The following is a 16,571-nucleotide window of genomic DNA, read 5'->3' as shown; positions in this document are numbered from 1 at the left end:
TGTAGGCTCTCTCTTTGCTTAGAGGACCCCTTTCAATATTTCCTGTAGAGCTGGTTTGGTATTTGCAAATTCTTTCAGTTGTTGTTTGTCCTGGAAGCTTTTAATCTCTCCTTCTATTTTCAATGATAGCCTAGCTGGATATAGTATTCTTGGCTGCATGTTTTTCTCGTTTAGTGCTCTGAAAATATCATGCCAGCTCTTTCTGGCCTGCCAGGTCTCTGTGGATAAGTCAGCTGCCAATCTAATATTTTTACCATTGTATGTTACAGACTTCTTTTCCCGGGCTGCTTTCAGGATTTTCTCTTTGTCATTGAGACTTGTAAATTTTACTATTATGTGACGGGGTGTGGGCCTATTCTTATTTATTTTGAGGGGCATTCTCTGAACCTCCTGAATTTTGATGCATGTTCCCTTTGCCATATTGGGGAAATTCTCCCCAATAATTCTCTCCAGTATACCTTCTGCTCCCCTCTCACTTTCTTCTTCTTCTGGAATCCCAATTATTCTAATGTTGTTTCGTCTTATGGCGGAGAAGTAGCAAGCTGAGACTGCTTCAGCTAGCCGGAGATCAGCTAGATAGCTTATCTAAAGATTGCAAACACCTGAAAATCCATCGGCAGATCGAAGAGAAGAAGAACAGCAATTCTGGAAACAGAAAAACAACCACTTTCTGAAAGGTAGGACCGGCGGAGAAGTGAATCCAAAGCGACGGGAAGATAGACCCCGGGGGGAGGGGCCGGCTCCCGGCAAGCGGCGGAGCAACCGCGCACAAAATCAGGACTTTTAAAAGTCTGCTCCGCGGAGGGACATCGCTCCAGAGGCTAAACCGGAGCGAAGCCCACGCGGGGTCAGCGTGGCCTCAGGTCCCGCAGGGTCACAGAAGGATCGGGGGTGTCTGAGTGTCGCAGAACTTGCGGGTATTGGAACGGGAAAGCCGGCTACAGAGACAGAGCCGACAGTAAGCTCGCAGCTCCGTGTTACCTTGAACCGGTCGCAGGCTCGGTGAGCTCGGAGCGCGGCCGGAGGTCAGGCAGACGGGAGTAACTGGGCGCTGTTCTCTGAGGGCGCACTGAGGAGTGGGGCCCTGGGCTCTCGGCTCCTCCGGGCCGGAGACCAGGAGGACGCCATTTGTATTCCCGTCCTCTGGAACTCTACGGAAAGCGCTCAGGGAACAAAAGCTCCTGAAAGCAAACCCGAGCGGATTACTCACCCCGGCCCCGGGTAAGGGCGGTGTAATTCCGCCTGGGGCAAAGACACTTGAAAATCACTACAACAGGCCCCTCCCCCAGAAGATCAACAAGAAATCCAGCCGAGACCAAGCTCACCTACCAAGGAGTGCGGTTTCAATACCAAGGAGAGCAGCAGAATTCCAGAGGAGGAGAAAGCCAAGCACGGAACTCATGGCTTCTTTCCTGTGATTTTTTTTAGTCTTGCAGTTAATTTAATTTTTTCTTTTTCATTTTTTTTTTTTTTTCTCGCCTTCGGGTAAAATTTTTTTTTTTTTTTTTAACTGTTACCTTTTTCTTTTTTAACGATTTTTTACTAGTTTATCTAATATATATATATATTTTTTTTTACATTTTTCTTAGGTGTTTTCTTTTTTAAAAAAAAATTCTTTTCTTTTTTTTTTTTTTTTTTTTTTTTTTTCTTTTTTCTTTCTTCCTTTTTGAACCTCTTTTTATCCCCTTTCTCCCCACTCACGATTTTGGATCTCTTCTAATTTGGCTAAAGCATATTTTCCTGGGGTTGTTGCCACCCTTTTAGTATTTTACTTGCCCCTTCATTTACTCTTATCTGGACAAAATGACAAGACGTAAAAATTCACCACAAAAAAAAGAACAAGAGGCAGTACCGAAGGCTAGGGACCTAATCAATACAGACATCGGTAATATGTCAGATCTAGAGTTCAGAATGACAATTCTCAAGGTTCTAGCCGGGCTCGAAAAAGGCATGGAAGATATTAGAGAAACCCTCTCGAGAGATATAAAAGCCCTTTCTGGAGAAATAAAAGAACTAAAATCTAACCAAGTTGAAATCAAAAAAGCTATTAATGAGGTGCAATCAAAAATGGAGGCTCTCACTGCTAGGATAAATGAGGCAGAAGAAAGAATTAGTGATATAGAAGACCAAATGACAGAGAATAAAGAAGCTGATCAAAAGAGGGACAAACAGCTACTGGACCACGAGGGGAGAATTCGAGAAATAAGCCTCATTTTTAAAAGTGAGGAAATCAAGATTCAGAATTGCGCAGTAAGGACAGAAGACATATTTAGGTCATCTGCGTCCTCACTGAAGGCTTTTTCACTATGGCCTAAGGCCTGTCATGCCTGGTTCTCCTCAGATAAGCAATAGGGTAAATCTGAATTCAAAGGATATTTCTCCTAACACGTTCTCTCCATTCCACCATTTGGGAAGACAGGCACTCGTGAAACAAACTCTGCACAAGTGGTAGAGGGCAAAGCTCTCTAGCTCAGCGCCCCTGCTGGGAATCCAGCTTTTCTCCAACTGGTCTACCTCCTGGACCTCAAAAGAAGCATCCCCGGCCAAGTCCCTACACCCCTGCTTCTCCATAACAGAAGCTGTATGACAAAACACCACCTTGTCCTACCTTCCCTGAGTTCTAGTTGCTGTGTAAGCACCACAGTGTAAATTTTAGCTCTTTCCTGGTTTGGGCTGCTTGGCAGGTGGCCATTTATGAGGCAGCAAAGTTTCTACAGCTGCTTTAATTAAAGTATCCAGACAGCTGCTAAGGACACACTATTTCCCTAAGTGAGGGAAAACTGTGACTAAATTGATGTCAGATTAAGAGTCTAAGCCAGCAGGGATCAGCTGTTTTCATTCTTTAGAAGACTGTGGTTAGAAAATGTTAAAGTTAAAAATTAAAATCTCAAACTATGGAATATGAGCCCTTGATGACGTCTCCACACATTCAACACGTAGACAATACCTGAACCTCCCTTTTGAGACTCCGGATGCGGACATCTCTGCCCTCTACATAGAGGTTGGCAGTGGAGATGTTGCCTCCTGCCACCACCGCATACTGCCCGGCATCAGACATCCGGGTGGACGGGATCAGGAGGCGGTGGACGTATTTCTCTTTCTGTATCTTTATTCTATGGATGACACGGAAATGTAAGTTTAATGAATGGTGACTCAAAGCAAACTGGGAATTACTGGAATGTAGCCAAGGAACACAACTGACCTATCCACGGCTGGCAGCTCTTGGCCATCTTTCATCCACTGAACAGTGATGTCAGGTTCAGAAACTTCACATTCAAACATGGCTCGCTTCTTCTCAAGAACCTTGATGTCCTTAATGTGTTTTCGAAATTCTATATGGCGAGCTGGAAAACAGTGTGTACAAAAATTAATCTTCCTAATGGCTTTAAGACATAACTCACAATCCAGGGGCTTTCAGTGTAGTCAGAATTGTACAACCATAACTATCAATGTTAGAATATCCTTGTCACCCCCCAAAAAACCATACAACCCTTAGTCATCACCCACTAGACCCTCCAATGTAGGCACACACCTATGGTCTCTACAGACTGGTATATTCCGACTTTCCTATAAAGGGAATCAGACATGACATGGTCCTTTGGGACCAGCTTCTTTCACTTAGCGTAAAGTTTTTTCAGGTTCATCCATGTGGTAGCATGTATTGGCACTTGCTTTTTATTGCTAACAATATTTCATTACACAGAAACACCATATTTTATTTTTCCATTCATTAATGCACTGACCAATATTTTATAAGGTGCGTTTGACATCTAGTTGTATGGATAAGACATTTATGACACCATACCTTCTACATAAAGGGTGGCTGTTGATGTAGCTTTTCCAGCCACAAAGGTGTACTCAGCTGCATCCCCGAAGTGAACGTTCCTGATATTCAGTGAGTGCGTGAGCTTTTTGGTTCTCATCTGGCACCTGTCAGTTAATTTGATTTCCACACCATTCTTTAACCATTTGTAAGAGATGCCTTCATAGTTCACTGTTACCTCAAAGGTAATTGTGTCTTTTTCTTCAGCATTGATGTCCTTCAGCATGGATGTAATCATGATTGCTGCAAAGGGGGAAGGAAATACACCCAAGGAGACTTAGTGTGATGTGAGTCATAACAAGCACAGAGTGAAAACTCGGAATGTGTTTAGTCTGTCTGCGAAGGTGATTATTATTCTGGGATATGAGCTATGCTATCTTCCAGGTACCCCTCTATGGGACAATACCATGTGACAGAGGAACAGAGAGAGCTAGGGATAGATACTATAGCATCTTTATAGGTAGCTTTTCAAGGCAACTCTAATCAGAAAATTTTATCCAGGTGGAGATGCTTGTGCCTAACTTAGGGTAAACACACAGTAGATGTTTTAATCAAGGACTTTTGGAGTGGATTAACTGGTCAGGAAGGGAAAGTGTAGGATATATAGTAACAATGAGTTTACCAAATATTTTATATATATTTTTTGTTTGTTTACTTACGGGTCACTTTCAGGGTAGCGCTGACTTGGTCATTGCCACAAACAAATGTGTATTCTGCTGAGTCCTCTGTGCTGGTGTTCATGATGATCAGCTGATGGAGTTTCCCTTGCACAACTATCTTGAACTTCTCACTCATCTCAATCTCCACACCATTCTTCAGCCACATGGAAGGGACATTGAAGTGGGACACCTCACACTCAAAGGAGGCAGCTTTGGTCTCAGGCACCTCAATGTTTTTCATGGTTTTTGTAATATGTAACGCTTGGGAAAATCAAAAAGCACTTCAGTTAATATATTTTATTTAAAAAAATGGATGAAGCCAACCAACCAAACGACCGACTGACTGACCGACCAACCAACCAACCAACCGATGAGCCCATGGGGATCATCTTGGGAAATACTGTAAGGCTAATACTTACTCTCCACGAAAAGTTTAGCTTTGCATTCCAATTGCCCCACCACAGCGGTATATTCCCCAGCATCCGAGGGGGTAATATGCTGCAGCATCAGCTTGTGGACCTTCCTTTCTGAGACCAGTCTGTGTTTGTCACTTGGCTTAATCTCCACATTCTTGTGGAACCATTTTACTGGAACAGTGTCATGGGAAACACTAACTTCAAAGGCAACGGTGGCATTTTCCAGGGCGGTCACATCTTTCGGCTTTTTAATGATCTTGACAGCTAATGAGGAAAGTTGAAGCAGTTCAGTGATACAGTTAACTTAGTGGCAACCATACATTGGCTACTTGTAAAATGTTTCTAAATCAACTCACTTTCAACGTGCAGTCTGGCACTGGCTCCTAGCTTTCCAAGCTTGAAGCCATATACAGATTCATCCACAACAGCACAGTTTTTAATCCTCAGAGTGTAAACTGTTCCTTTGACTGAGATATCATACTTGTCACTGGGTTGTAGCACGACGCCATTTTTGATCCACTGGACACCTTTTACGTTAGGGTGAGTAAGCTCGACCGTGAAAACAGCATCCTGTGTCTCTGTCACTGTGAGGTTCTTCAGAGTCTTCTTAATTTTGACAGCTGAAGACAAATTTATGGTTTAGGAAATAAAGATGGTATGGCCAAGTAAAAGAAGTCCTGGGATAAGATCATTACCTGGTCATCTTGCAAAAAAACGGTTATCAGAAATGTTGCAGTTATGCATCACCTCTGTTTTAAAAGACACCTTGAGATTATTTAGGAAAATCTGGGATCCAGTTTGAGATGCACACTACACCATGATTTTTCTATACTAGAATGAGATGAAGTTTTGCAAAGCTGTATACTAATAGCTTAAAAGACTGGAGAAGAGCAAGAGGGGAATGGAGAATGAGAGTGTCTAATTAGGCTGTTCCTCCGAGCTAGAGCCAAAGAAATGGCTTCTTCACAGAAACACATCCTAAAAGCAATTCTGCACTTTGTGGTAGATGGCTCAGAAAGTTGAGAGAGTGTATAATGATTTTGTGAAATGAAGATTTATGGCATCCAGAATAGTTATACCTCTGACTTTTTAAAAATGAGACTATCAAGAATGTAATACAATATGGAACAAATAACATCTGTTATTATAGCACAAACCTTCAACTTTGAGTTTGGCAGATGTTTTGGAGGTGGCCACCTTGTAGGTGTACTCTCCAATGTCGTCTAATTTGGTGGCAGCAATGATAAGTCTCCTTTTGTGGCCATCAGATTCACTCCGGATGTTGTTACTCAGTGGTAGGTGTTTGCCATCCTTCAGCCACTCGCCTTCTGAATCTGGGTTGGCAACTTCACATTCAAATACAGCTTCCTGTGATTCAGCCACCGTCTGATCAGTGAGTGGCTTGGAGATGGCCCCCCCTTTGGAACAAGACAAGTGTAAGTGTGAGTCCTTCAAAAAATATTATGTAAAAAAGAAATCTTTGAACAATTAAATATAAAATATCAAATTTTAAAACATGATTTTGAATATCATGAAATGTCTAGGATTATCTTTATCCATATTGAGAATATATCACAAAAATCCCTATTCTAGCATGCATGACTGACAACCAGAGGAAACACTGGAATCAGGAAGGCTTTGCAAAGGGAAAGCAACCGTTAATAGAGAATTTTGAGAACAATACCACCTGGATGGCCTCTAACTCAATTTCTCCTTCAAAAGTATTCTACTTACATCTTCTAAGGACCGTTTGCTGCAAATATATCTAATATTTGATTGTGAAAAGATGTGTTAAGAAAATGTTCAGTCATCAATATTTCTGTAAGATTAAAGATTCTTACATACTAAAAATCACTATTTTTCTTAAAAAAACATTTATTTATTTACTTTGAGAAAGAGTGGGGTAGAGGCATAGGGAGAGGGAGAGAAATCTGCAATCAGGCTCCTGCCTGAGCACAGAGCCTGATGCAGGGCTTGATCCCAGGACACAGAGATAATGACCTAAGCCAAAATCAAGAGTCAGCCACTCAACCAACTGAGCCACTCAGGCACCCCCCAAAATCACTGTTTTGACATGTGTCATCTCTTTCATGAAACTTCCCCATATTGCCTCCATGGCCACTATCCACTGGCAGAATAAATAACTCCTTCAGCAAGTTAGTTGCTAATGTATCTGTGCCTTTCTAAATTGTGAATTTCTCAAGAAAAAAATATCATGCCTTATTCATTTCTGTGTCCTGTGTTTCTAGCACTGTCTTGCCTATGGTAGGACCTTAGTAAGTGTTGAATGAAATCACATAGAAGCTCATAGATTTTCCTCGTTTCCACACATTTAAAAATGTGATTTATATTAGACATGTCAAAGTGCAGGGCCTAAAGTTTTGTTTCAGAAGTATTTTTTCATGGTCAAAAATCTGAGGAAATATAATGTAATAAAGTATAAGATAAAGCGGGATACACAATTCCCGCATGGACTTCACAATTTAATCCCCATGTCATATCGTACTCCTCAATAAATATATTGTAATGAACCAAACACATTTATGATGACTTCTAGTTTTTTCTTGACAGTTGATTTCTGCTTTTGGTTTTTCATTTTGGAGCAAGGGATTTCTGCTGAATGAGAATGGTCTACTTCATCTCATAAGACAGAGATACACAGATACACTAACTTACATTTTTAAATGTTCATTGGGTTTATAAAACAAATATGAAGGGAACAAAGGAAACAAAAGTTAAAGAAACAAGAGTAATTAAAAAAAAAAGAAATACACCTTAGAGTAGGAAAGTTTAAACAAAGCTCAGTTCAACCACTGCTTATTAATCACCTATCATGTGCAATATGTTGGAGAACACAGAGAAGAATGAAGCATTTCCAGATTTGGGGGCTTATACTCTGGTGTGAGAAGAAGAAATGGGGCAATAACACAAGTATGTACTAAGGGCCATGGAAGAGACACACGGAAAATAATCCGATAGTCGGGGTAGTAAGATTTTACACGGATGGGAAGATGAAGGAAGGCTTCAAAGAAAATGGCAACTGAGGTAGGTCTGCCTAGGAGAACACGGTGGGGACAGTGTTGAGGGAACTACTGGCTTTGAGAACAGCACAAGCAGAGGCATGAAGTGAAAACTGATGGGAATTTGAAAGGGAATGGGCCACAATTTCTTAAATTAAAACAACTTCCCCACATAAGAAGTTAGATTGAATGATAAATATACCAACCTGCCACAGTAAGTTTTCCAGATGTCATATTTTCTCCGGCAAAAAATGTATATTCTCCTTCATCATCTTTCATCATATTTAGAACTGTCAATTTATATATTTTTCCATGCGCTTCAATTTTATATTTAGAACTGGGTTTGATTTCCTTGCCCTTAAAATTCCACAAAACATCAATTCCTGAGTGGGACAGCTCAACTTCTAAGATGACATTTTGGGTTTCTGTACAGGTGAGGTCACGTAGACCTCTGATAATTTTAATTTCTGGGGGAAAAAATAATCACTTGGTTAATAGCACACTAAGAAAATAGAAGGCTTAAGACACTGATAACTTAAATGCAAGAATCCTTACTTTCCACAGAGAGATCACAGCTGGTTTCGACCCTCCCAACCATCAGCTTGTAAGGTCCTTCATCTGAAGCGTGGGTCCTGTTAATCACTAGTCGCTGCTTAGTGCCTTTGACAATGGCTTGTACGCGATCATCAGGCTTGATTTGTTCATCATTTACATACCATTTAACGGAAGTCACATCAGGGACTGAAACCTTACATTCGAGCACAGCCTTGGTGCCCTCAAGCACATTAACATCCTTTAGAGGAGTTATCACATCAACACCTGTAAAGCCACATGCATAAATAAAAGACTTATGAAAGTGGATTTTGCTTTAAATGCCTGCTTATTAAAGTTCTCTACCCATTAACAGGGTATCCTACCCATAAAAATATGTAAGTTGCACTCACTATAGACAGAGACACGCCCACTGGTTGACAGTCCAAGGGATGGAATGGTGAAGGAGTAATTTCCAGCATCCTCCTTAGTCATGTCTTCAATGAGCAGCATATGGGACTGTTTGTCTATCACAATGTGAACTCTGTCACTGGGCTGCACTTCTTGGCCATCTTTCATCCAGACACCCTCCACGTTCTCCAAGGAGACCTTCACTTCAAGCTGGACAATGTCACCTTCACAGACTTTTTGATCACTAAGTCCTTGCAGGATAGCAATGGGGCGGGCTGTGAAATACAGGGAGAAAAAAGAACTTTATGGTCATTTCTTTATCAATAAGCCATGATGATATTCAGTGCAGACCAAAAGGAACAGGCAGACTTACGTCTCATCTTTAGTTTGCAGGTTGTCTTTTTTCCATCGACAACAAAGCTGTATTCTCCCTGGTCCTCTTTGGTCACATCCTTAACTGTGAGATTCTGACGTCCACGGCGAGATGTAATTGTGTATTTGCCATTGGACTTCAGCTCCACACCATTATGATACCACTTGCCTTCTATATTTTCTGGGGATATAATGCACTCTAACTCTCCTGAAAATGATTCTGGAACTTCTATGTCCTGAAGTTCTTTCACAAATTCAACAACTGCACCTGAGGCATAAGATAAAGAGAAGTTACTTCCTTTGGAGAGGCACATATCTACACTTAAGGTAGAAAAAATTCCTTGTAAATCTCTCAAGTCTCCCATGCTATCAGGAATATTCTTTTTGTTTTTTTTAAAGATTTTATTTATTTATTTGACAGACAGAGATCACAAGTAGGCTGAGAGGCAGGCAGAGAGAGAGGAGGAAGCAGGCTCCCTGCGGAGCAGAGAGCCTGATGTGGGGCTCGATCCCAGGACCCTGGGATCATGACCTGAGCCGAAGGCAGAGGCTTTAAACCCACTGAGCCACCCAGGCTCAGGAATATTCTTAATAGCAACCTGTCGATGGACTGAGAAATTTTTAATTAAAAAAAAGTTATTTTGATATTTAAATCATTTATTTTAAAGATTTTATTCATTTATTTGAGAGAAAGAGAGAGAGTAGGGGGGTGAGGGGCAAAGGAAGGGGGAGAAGCAGTCTCCTCACTGAGCAGGGAGCCCAAAGTGGGGCTCAATCTCAGGACCCTGGGATCATGACCTGAGCCAAGGGCAAATGCTTAACTGACTAGGCCATCCAGGTGCTCCTAAATTATTTTTTAAGGCACAGAATTTTATTTCAATATAAAAATTTTAAAACAAGACATCAAAATAACTTTGATTTTTAAAAATCCAAATTGTCAATATCTTTAATTGCTGGTATAAATTTAGAAATCTTGCTCTGCAGCTTATATCCAATTCCCAAATAATTCCTTTCATGAAAGGAAAACTGCAAAGCTAATTTTATCACATACTAATGGTGACTTTAAAACTGAAATAAATAGTGAGATTATTATTTACTACCTTCGACAATAAGTTTCGCTGTTGTTTTTACATTTTCATCTTCTACGAGTACACAGCTGTAGTCTTCAGCATCGGATGCGTCAATTGTCAGTATGGAGAGGAAGTGAACCTTTCTGTCAGAGTGCATCCTATATTTATCTCCCGTATGAACCTCCACACCATCTTTATACCACTTCACTTTGACAAATGGCTCTGAAGTTTCACATTCAAAGGTTGCCATGGTGTCTTTTTCCTTAGCAACAACATCTTGTAATTCCTGTGTGAAAATGATCGATTGCTTGGCTATAAGGAAAGGGGGGAGAAAAAGACATTGTATTAAATTAAATTCACAATTTGAATAATGGAAAAAGAAAAGAAAAGAAATACGCTAATGGATAGTCACGGATAAATAGAGACAGATTCATCAAACCAAAGACTTCAAATTACCTTGGACAAGTAAGAATGCATGGCTTGAGGTTTCCCCAGCTATGTTGATGGCTTTCACCATGATGCTAGCAGAGTCCTCGGCAGTCACATCTCTTATGACCAGTTCACATACATTGTCCTCAGGCCAGTACCAGTAGATTCGGTCAGAGCGTTCGATCTTTACCCCATTTTTGTACCATTCGCATTCAGGGTCTGGTTTTCCCACCACTCTGACCCGGAAGTGTGCATCAGATCCTTGGCCCACTGTTTGGCTTTGGATTCTTTCAAAGATTTTAGGAGCCTCCATACTAGGACTCAGTTCAATTTTATCAGGCTTAAACGTTGGAATAGTGATCTTGCCTTCTTCAGCAAGGGCTTTCTTCTCCTCTTCAGTTAATTCTTTGGTCCAGTGGAGAAGCTCATCTTTTGTCTTCCTTAGGAGCTCTTCATAGGATTCATCCTTCTTACGAGACTTGAGCTCCACAGCAGTAATGGCTTCATAATATCCCTCCTCAGTTCTGCGCTTGAATTTACTGCGCAGCTCTTCAGACTCTTCAGATACTTTTTCATGGGTAATTCTTTCAGCCCTTTTCAACTTCACAACTTCCTTGGCGTCAGTGGTATCAACAGGTCTATCTACTTTCTGTACTTCAAACTGAAGTTTTCCAGGTTCATGTATGTGAAACTCGGGCTTTGGTTCAGGGGCTCGCCTGAGGACAGACCTAAAATCTTCCCTCTGTTGGATCTCAAGTTTCACTTTATGCTCTATAACACCTTCGGGATTTTCTGCAGTAACCTTGACTTCCCCTGTGTCGTAGGATTTGCAGTCCACAATGTCCAAATAGTGAATGCCATCATAGCGAACTCTGAACCTTTTGCTTTTGCGGATCAGCTGTCCATTGAGGTACCAGTTGACTTTGGGTTGAGGGTAACCTGTCACTCGGCAACGGAACCTAGCGGTCTCCCCTTCGAGTACTCTTACTGGTTCTGGGAACAAGACGATGTCTGGCTTTTGCTTTTCTTTTTGATCTGTTGTTACACCTGTAAGTGCACCTTCGTGAGCCATCCTCTCTAATTCTTCAATTCTCTGTAAGCCTTTCCTCCCCTCAGGCAACTGAGATTCTTCCACAAGGCTTTTTTCATCTTTAACAATAAGTGTGGCAGATGTGTGATCTGTTCCATATTTGTTAGTAGCTCTGCAAGTAATGATACCACTGTCTCTGGAATATGCAACTCCATAATCAAGGCTGCAATACCCAAACTCATTGATCATACGGAGCCTGTTGGCTGCTTCAAGTGGCTTTCCATCATGGAGCCATTCCACCACCATTGTTGGGTCACCAATTGGTGTTAGCCTACACTCGAAGTGGGCAGGCCCAAAGCGCTTGAGTCTTAAGGAAGTGAGTTTTTTCTTGAAAAATGGTTTCTGTTGTTTCTCTTTATCATAGAGGTCACCCTCTTCCCATTGCTCCTGACCATATCGCAGATGGAGGGGCTCCAGTTCTGGGGCTGCAATCTCCTTTGCTCTGTAAGTCCCTCGTGGGATGATTAATTTTCTCTCTGGCTCAGGCTCTGCAAACTCAACTTCAACGTTCACTTTGCATCTTGTAGTGTCTCGGCCAGCCTTATTAATAGCAGTTGCAGTATACCAGGCAGAATCCTGGCTGATAGTGGAATCAATTTTAAGGGCAGCTTCTCCCTTGGTTCCTTCAATTCTAGAAAAAGTGAAAAAAAATCAACACAGGAATAGTTATTGCTTCCTTGGTTATTGGATTTGTATAATGAGCTTAATTTTATTATTTTCAAGAAAACTTACCTGATTTTTGGATATTTATGAGGTACAATGATGTCACTGTTTTTCAGCCATACGATATCAGGGTTGGGATTACCCGTAGCTCTGACTTTCATTTCAAGTCGAGAACCTTCCTTTATGTTGAGGTTTTTTAGTTTTTCTATGAACATTGGTTTTACCTGATGTTCCACAGCTGGAAGAGAAAGGTTTTGATTCAGAGTGAGTTAGGACTGAAATACTTGTTTAAAGCCCAAGTGACAAGGTAGTTTCTTTCTTAAGAGCAAATACCTTCCACAGTTAAAATCACTGAAATCGAAGATTTTCCTGCCCTGTTTTGGGCAATGACAGTCCATTCCCCAGAATCACTGGGCATTGCAGGGACAATAATCAGTGACTGGGTGCCATCTTCTTTAATGACTACTTTATGGGTAAAATCATTGACAATTTGCTGGCCTATAAAAAAATTAAGTAAAAAAGAAAACATGTATTAAAGATAATTGCTTTTAAAGTGTTTTAGAAACCTATAAACTTAATTTTGTGTTTAGTGACTTGTAAGTAAAAACTTATCATACATACCATCATGAAACCAGAAGGTCTCTGGCATAGGTCTACCAACGACCTTTAAGTCAAATCTGGCTGTTTGCCCTTCTAAACATTTGAAAGAAGCAGGCTTCAACACAAAGACTGGCTTATACAGTCTCTCAAGTTGTGATTCATCTGTTTCCTCCAGCCTACGTCCAGGGGACATCCTTGCAGGGGACATCCGTGCAGGGGACATCCGTGCAGGGGACATCCGTGCAGGAGACATGCGTATAGGAGATCTACTCACTGAACGTGGAGAGACAGATCTGAAAAACCAAGGCAAAACAGAGTATTTGCATGAGGCATAGAGAAAACCCAGCAAAATAAACAAACCTCTTTCTTACATCATTTTAGAATTGGCTTCATGTACATATTAGATGGCACTTCAAAATCACCGGGATTCAAAACAGAATGTGTTATTATTGCCCCCAAATCTATGTTTTCCATATATTCTCCATCCCAATAGTAATTCTTCAACATAGTCAGGTGCCCAGCCTTAAAAATCTTGGAACAATTTTTAATAGTCTTTCCATCACCACCTGCCTTTAATTAGTCACCAACCCTTCTGATTCGACTGCCAAAACATCTCAATAAATATTGGTTGGTTAAATAAACCAATGAATACATTTATAGAAAAAGAGAAATATAATTTTTTATCTAAGTAAAGGGAAAACATAGAAATTATATTTGAGAAAAGCCTAAAACCTATCTACACATGCAGCCAGACTGGCTTGGATTGGATTTCAAGTGTTGGCACCACCACCTATAGGCTGGGTGAATGAAGACAATTTTCATAGGCTCCCAGAGATCAAGTGCTCCCACTTCCAAAGCATTAATAATACCTACATAGAAGGGTTGTTGTCTAAAGAAGGGATAACATATGTAAAATTAGGTGTTAAGGAAACCTTGGTAATTTTCATTACATTAGTTCTAGCACTGGCAAAATGAAAAGCATGCCACTCCAAGGAAAACGCTTTGTTCACCTTACACAGGGTTAAGAAATAAAAATGCTTGGCAATTATCTGTATGGCTAATGGCAAGTTTCTGTGCTTCTCAGCCTTCATTTTTTTTTTTTTTTTTTTTGGTCCCTCACGCAATAGCAGTTTGTTACTGGGATATTTGGTCTTTTAAACAATTTAAATCTTCATCAACCCAAATTATTCTGAGTCTTACCTGATTCTGCTCACTGGTTCTGGCGTGGGTATGTAAGTCGGAGCACCAAGAGGCGCAGCAGGCTCTACATACAATTTCCCTGAGCAAATTGCATTTCCTTTCATATTGCTGGCAAATGCAGTATAGATGCCTTCATCTTCTGGAAGAACAACAGGTATGCGTAGACTAGCTCTGCCATCTTGCAGAAAGTCCATTTGGTATTTCTCTCCATGCTTGATGCGTTTGCCATCTTTGTACCATGCAATCTGCAAAAAAATATCACGCATTTTTGAAAACAATTTAGATAAAATAGTACTGTAACTGATTTGTATCTTTATTGTAACCTGGAGACCTGATGTTTATATTTTACCTTGGGTAATGGATAGCCAGACATCTTGCAATGAAAAGTAACACCCATCCCCTCAAGAATTCTATAATTCTTTATTCTTAAGTCAAATCCTGCTTCAACAGCTTCAGATTCTGAAATGTCAACTGCCATCTTTTCTTCTCCATCTTCTTCAAGAAGTTCTTCTAACGTAGTCTTTATTATTCTGTATTCAATTTCTTTGATAAGCCTCTCTTCAAAGGAAGAGATATGGAATTCCTATATAGTAAAAAAAAAAAAAAATGACAGTTTGTTAAAAAATATATATCCTGCGGAAGGAAATAATCTTTAAGAGTGCTAGTTTTAGAGATAAGGATTGATTAAAGTTTTTGACTGGGAGAAAAATCTAGAAGCTTGTTTGGTTTTGTTGAGAATTAGATGAGTCACTGTTTTGTTTTTTAATCTGCATTATCATCATCTTTGTCAGTTCATACGGTGGCATCTTGGGTCAATGACAGCCTAAGGGCACGGGTTATGTTTGGAATGTCCATCCTGCAGATGAAAGGATCTGGGCAGTAGTGCACTTGGTTGTTCTAATATTTGTCTTTTCCTACATATATGGAATCCCTATTTCTAAAGCCATGTTGTGCAACATGTCATGAAGATTAAGGAAACTCATCAATAGTGAATCTAGACCCACTAAGCATAGTTTAACCCTGACCCTATCCCAGGAAAAGGAAAAAATCAAAAAGAGGGACATTGTGGGTGGTAATTTCATAATTTATGAAATGATTTACTTGGTCATTTATTGTTCTACTCACCTGTTCTTCTACAAAAGTTCTGACCATTACAGTATCTTTGGCCATTTTTTTCCTAATTAAGGCCTGTTCTTTTTCATACTCTTTCTCATAGTCAGAGTATAAGAATCCAGGTGCTGTTTCCCCAACTTTAGGTTCTTGTACAAATGCAGTCATTTGTGTTTGGTAAAGCATCTCTTGCTGGGACTTCATCAGTGACTCATACTCAGCTAGAAGTTAAGAATATGTTATTTTTTTTAAGTGTTTATTTAAATTCTAGTTGTTAATATACAGTGTGATATTAGTTTCAAGTGTACAACAGAGTGATTCAACACTTGCATACGTCACCCAGGGCTCAGCACAAATGCCCTTCTTAATCCCCATCACCTGTGTCACTCCCCCACCCCCACCGACCCGCCACTTATCTCCCTTTTGGTTAACTTTCAGCTCACTTTCTATAATTAAGAGTCTCCTTTTTGGTTTCTCTCTCTCTCTTTTTCCCCCCTTTGCTTGTTTGTTTTAGGAATATAAGTTAATTTTAGTATTTCTACAAAAAAGTGTTCATGCCACTTCATTCAGGCAAGCCCTACACTAGGAAAAATTGATAGCCAAAAGGTGAATTTCCCAAATTTTACCATCAAAGTTCTCAATCTATATTAAATTGAATTCTCAAACCAAATTTTTATTTACAATTCAAAGCAGCTGCTACTATTGTGGAAAGAACTTTACATTACTGGTCAGTTCTTTAGGATCTAGCCTAGTGCTCTTCCTAATTTACTGTGTGGTTTTTGGCAATTCATTTATTCCCTGGGTCTTCAGTGTTTTATCTGCTAAGTAAGGATAATAACTTTCTCTAAGGGGTGTTGTGCAGATCAAATAAGACAGAACCTGGAATGTCCACTATAATGTGAACAATTAAGCAAAAGTAAATGTGACCCATAGATACACTTTGTTTGGCCTGAATGTCATTATACTTTTTGTCAAATTATTTTGAATACTGAAAATCTTGATTTTCAGATTCTTCTTTTTTTTTATGATTTATTCATTTATTTTAAAGAGAGAGAGAGCGTGAGAGAGCAAGCAAGCATGCATGTGTGTGTACCAGCAGGGGGAGGGGCAGAGGAAGAGGGAGAGAACCTCAAGCAGACTCCCCAGTGAGCGTGGAGCCTAATGCTGGGCTCAATCT

At 40.3% G+C, this 16,571-nt stretch overlaps 1 protein-coding gene across 4 annotated transcripts in view; it reads right to left on the bottom strand.

Annotated features, from left to right (window-relative positions):
* The window catches only part of TTN (titin), a 282,606-nt gene that overhangs the window by 239,198 nt on the left and 26,837 nt on the right, over positions 1 to 16,571 (bottom strand). For all 4 annotated transcript variants that reach the window (XM_059166916.1, XM_059166913.1, XM_059166914.1 and 1 more), the window contains exons 22-40: positions 15,410 to 15,615; positions 14,634 to 14,867; positions 14,285 to 14,529; positions 13,106 to 13,377; positions 12,818 to 12,982; positions 12,554 to 12,722; positions 10,759 to 12,452; positions 10,333 to 10,614; positions 9,234 to 9,500; positions 8,863 to 9,135; positions 8,474 to 8,737; positions 8,125 to 8,385; positions 6,056 to 6,316; positions 5,255 to 5,518; positions 4,902 to 5,162; positions 4,483 to 4,743; positions 3,806 to 4,066; positions 3,203 to 3,344; positions 2,948 to 3,113 (exon numbers count right to left, since the gene is read on the bottom strand). In XM_059166916.1, coding sequence (XP_059022899.1) covers positions 2,948 to 3,113; positions 3,203 to 3,344; positions 3,806 to 4,066; positions 4,483 to 4,743; positions 4,902 to 5,162; positions 5,255 to 5,518; positions 6,056 to 6,316; positions 8,125 to 8,385; positions 8,474 to 8,737; positions 8,863 to 9,135; positions 9,234 to 9,500; positions 10,333 to 10,614; positions 10,759 to 12,452; positions 12,554 to 12,722; positions 12,818 to 12,982; positions 13,106 to 13,377; positions 14,285 to 14,529; positions 14,634 to 14,867; positions 15,410 to 15,615 — 5,948 coding nt within the window. The remainder of the gene's footprint in view (positions 1 to 2,947; positions 3,114 to 3,202; positions 3,345 to 3,805; positions 4,067 to 4,482; positions 4,744 to 4,901; positions 5,163 to 5,254; positions 5,519 to 6,055; positions 6,317 to 8,124; positions 8,386 to 8,473; positions 8,738 to 8,862; positions 9,136 to 9,233; positions 9,501 to 10,332; positions 10,615 to 10,758; positions 12,453 to 12,553; positions 12,723 to 12,817; positions 12,983 to 13,105; positions 13,378 to 14,284; positions 14,530 to 14,633; positions 14,868 to 15,409; positions 15,616 to 16,571) is intronic.

Source organism: Mustela lutreola, chromosome 3, assembly GCF_030435805.1.
Source record: "Mustela lutreola isolate mMusLut2 chromosome 3, mMusLut2.pri, whole genome shotgun sequence".
NCBI lineage: Eukaryota > Metazoa > Chordata > Mammalia > Carnivora > Mustelidae > Mustela > Mustela lutreola.
This window is presented reverse-complemented; position numbering and strand designations above follow the sequence as displayed.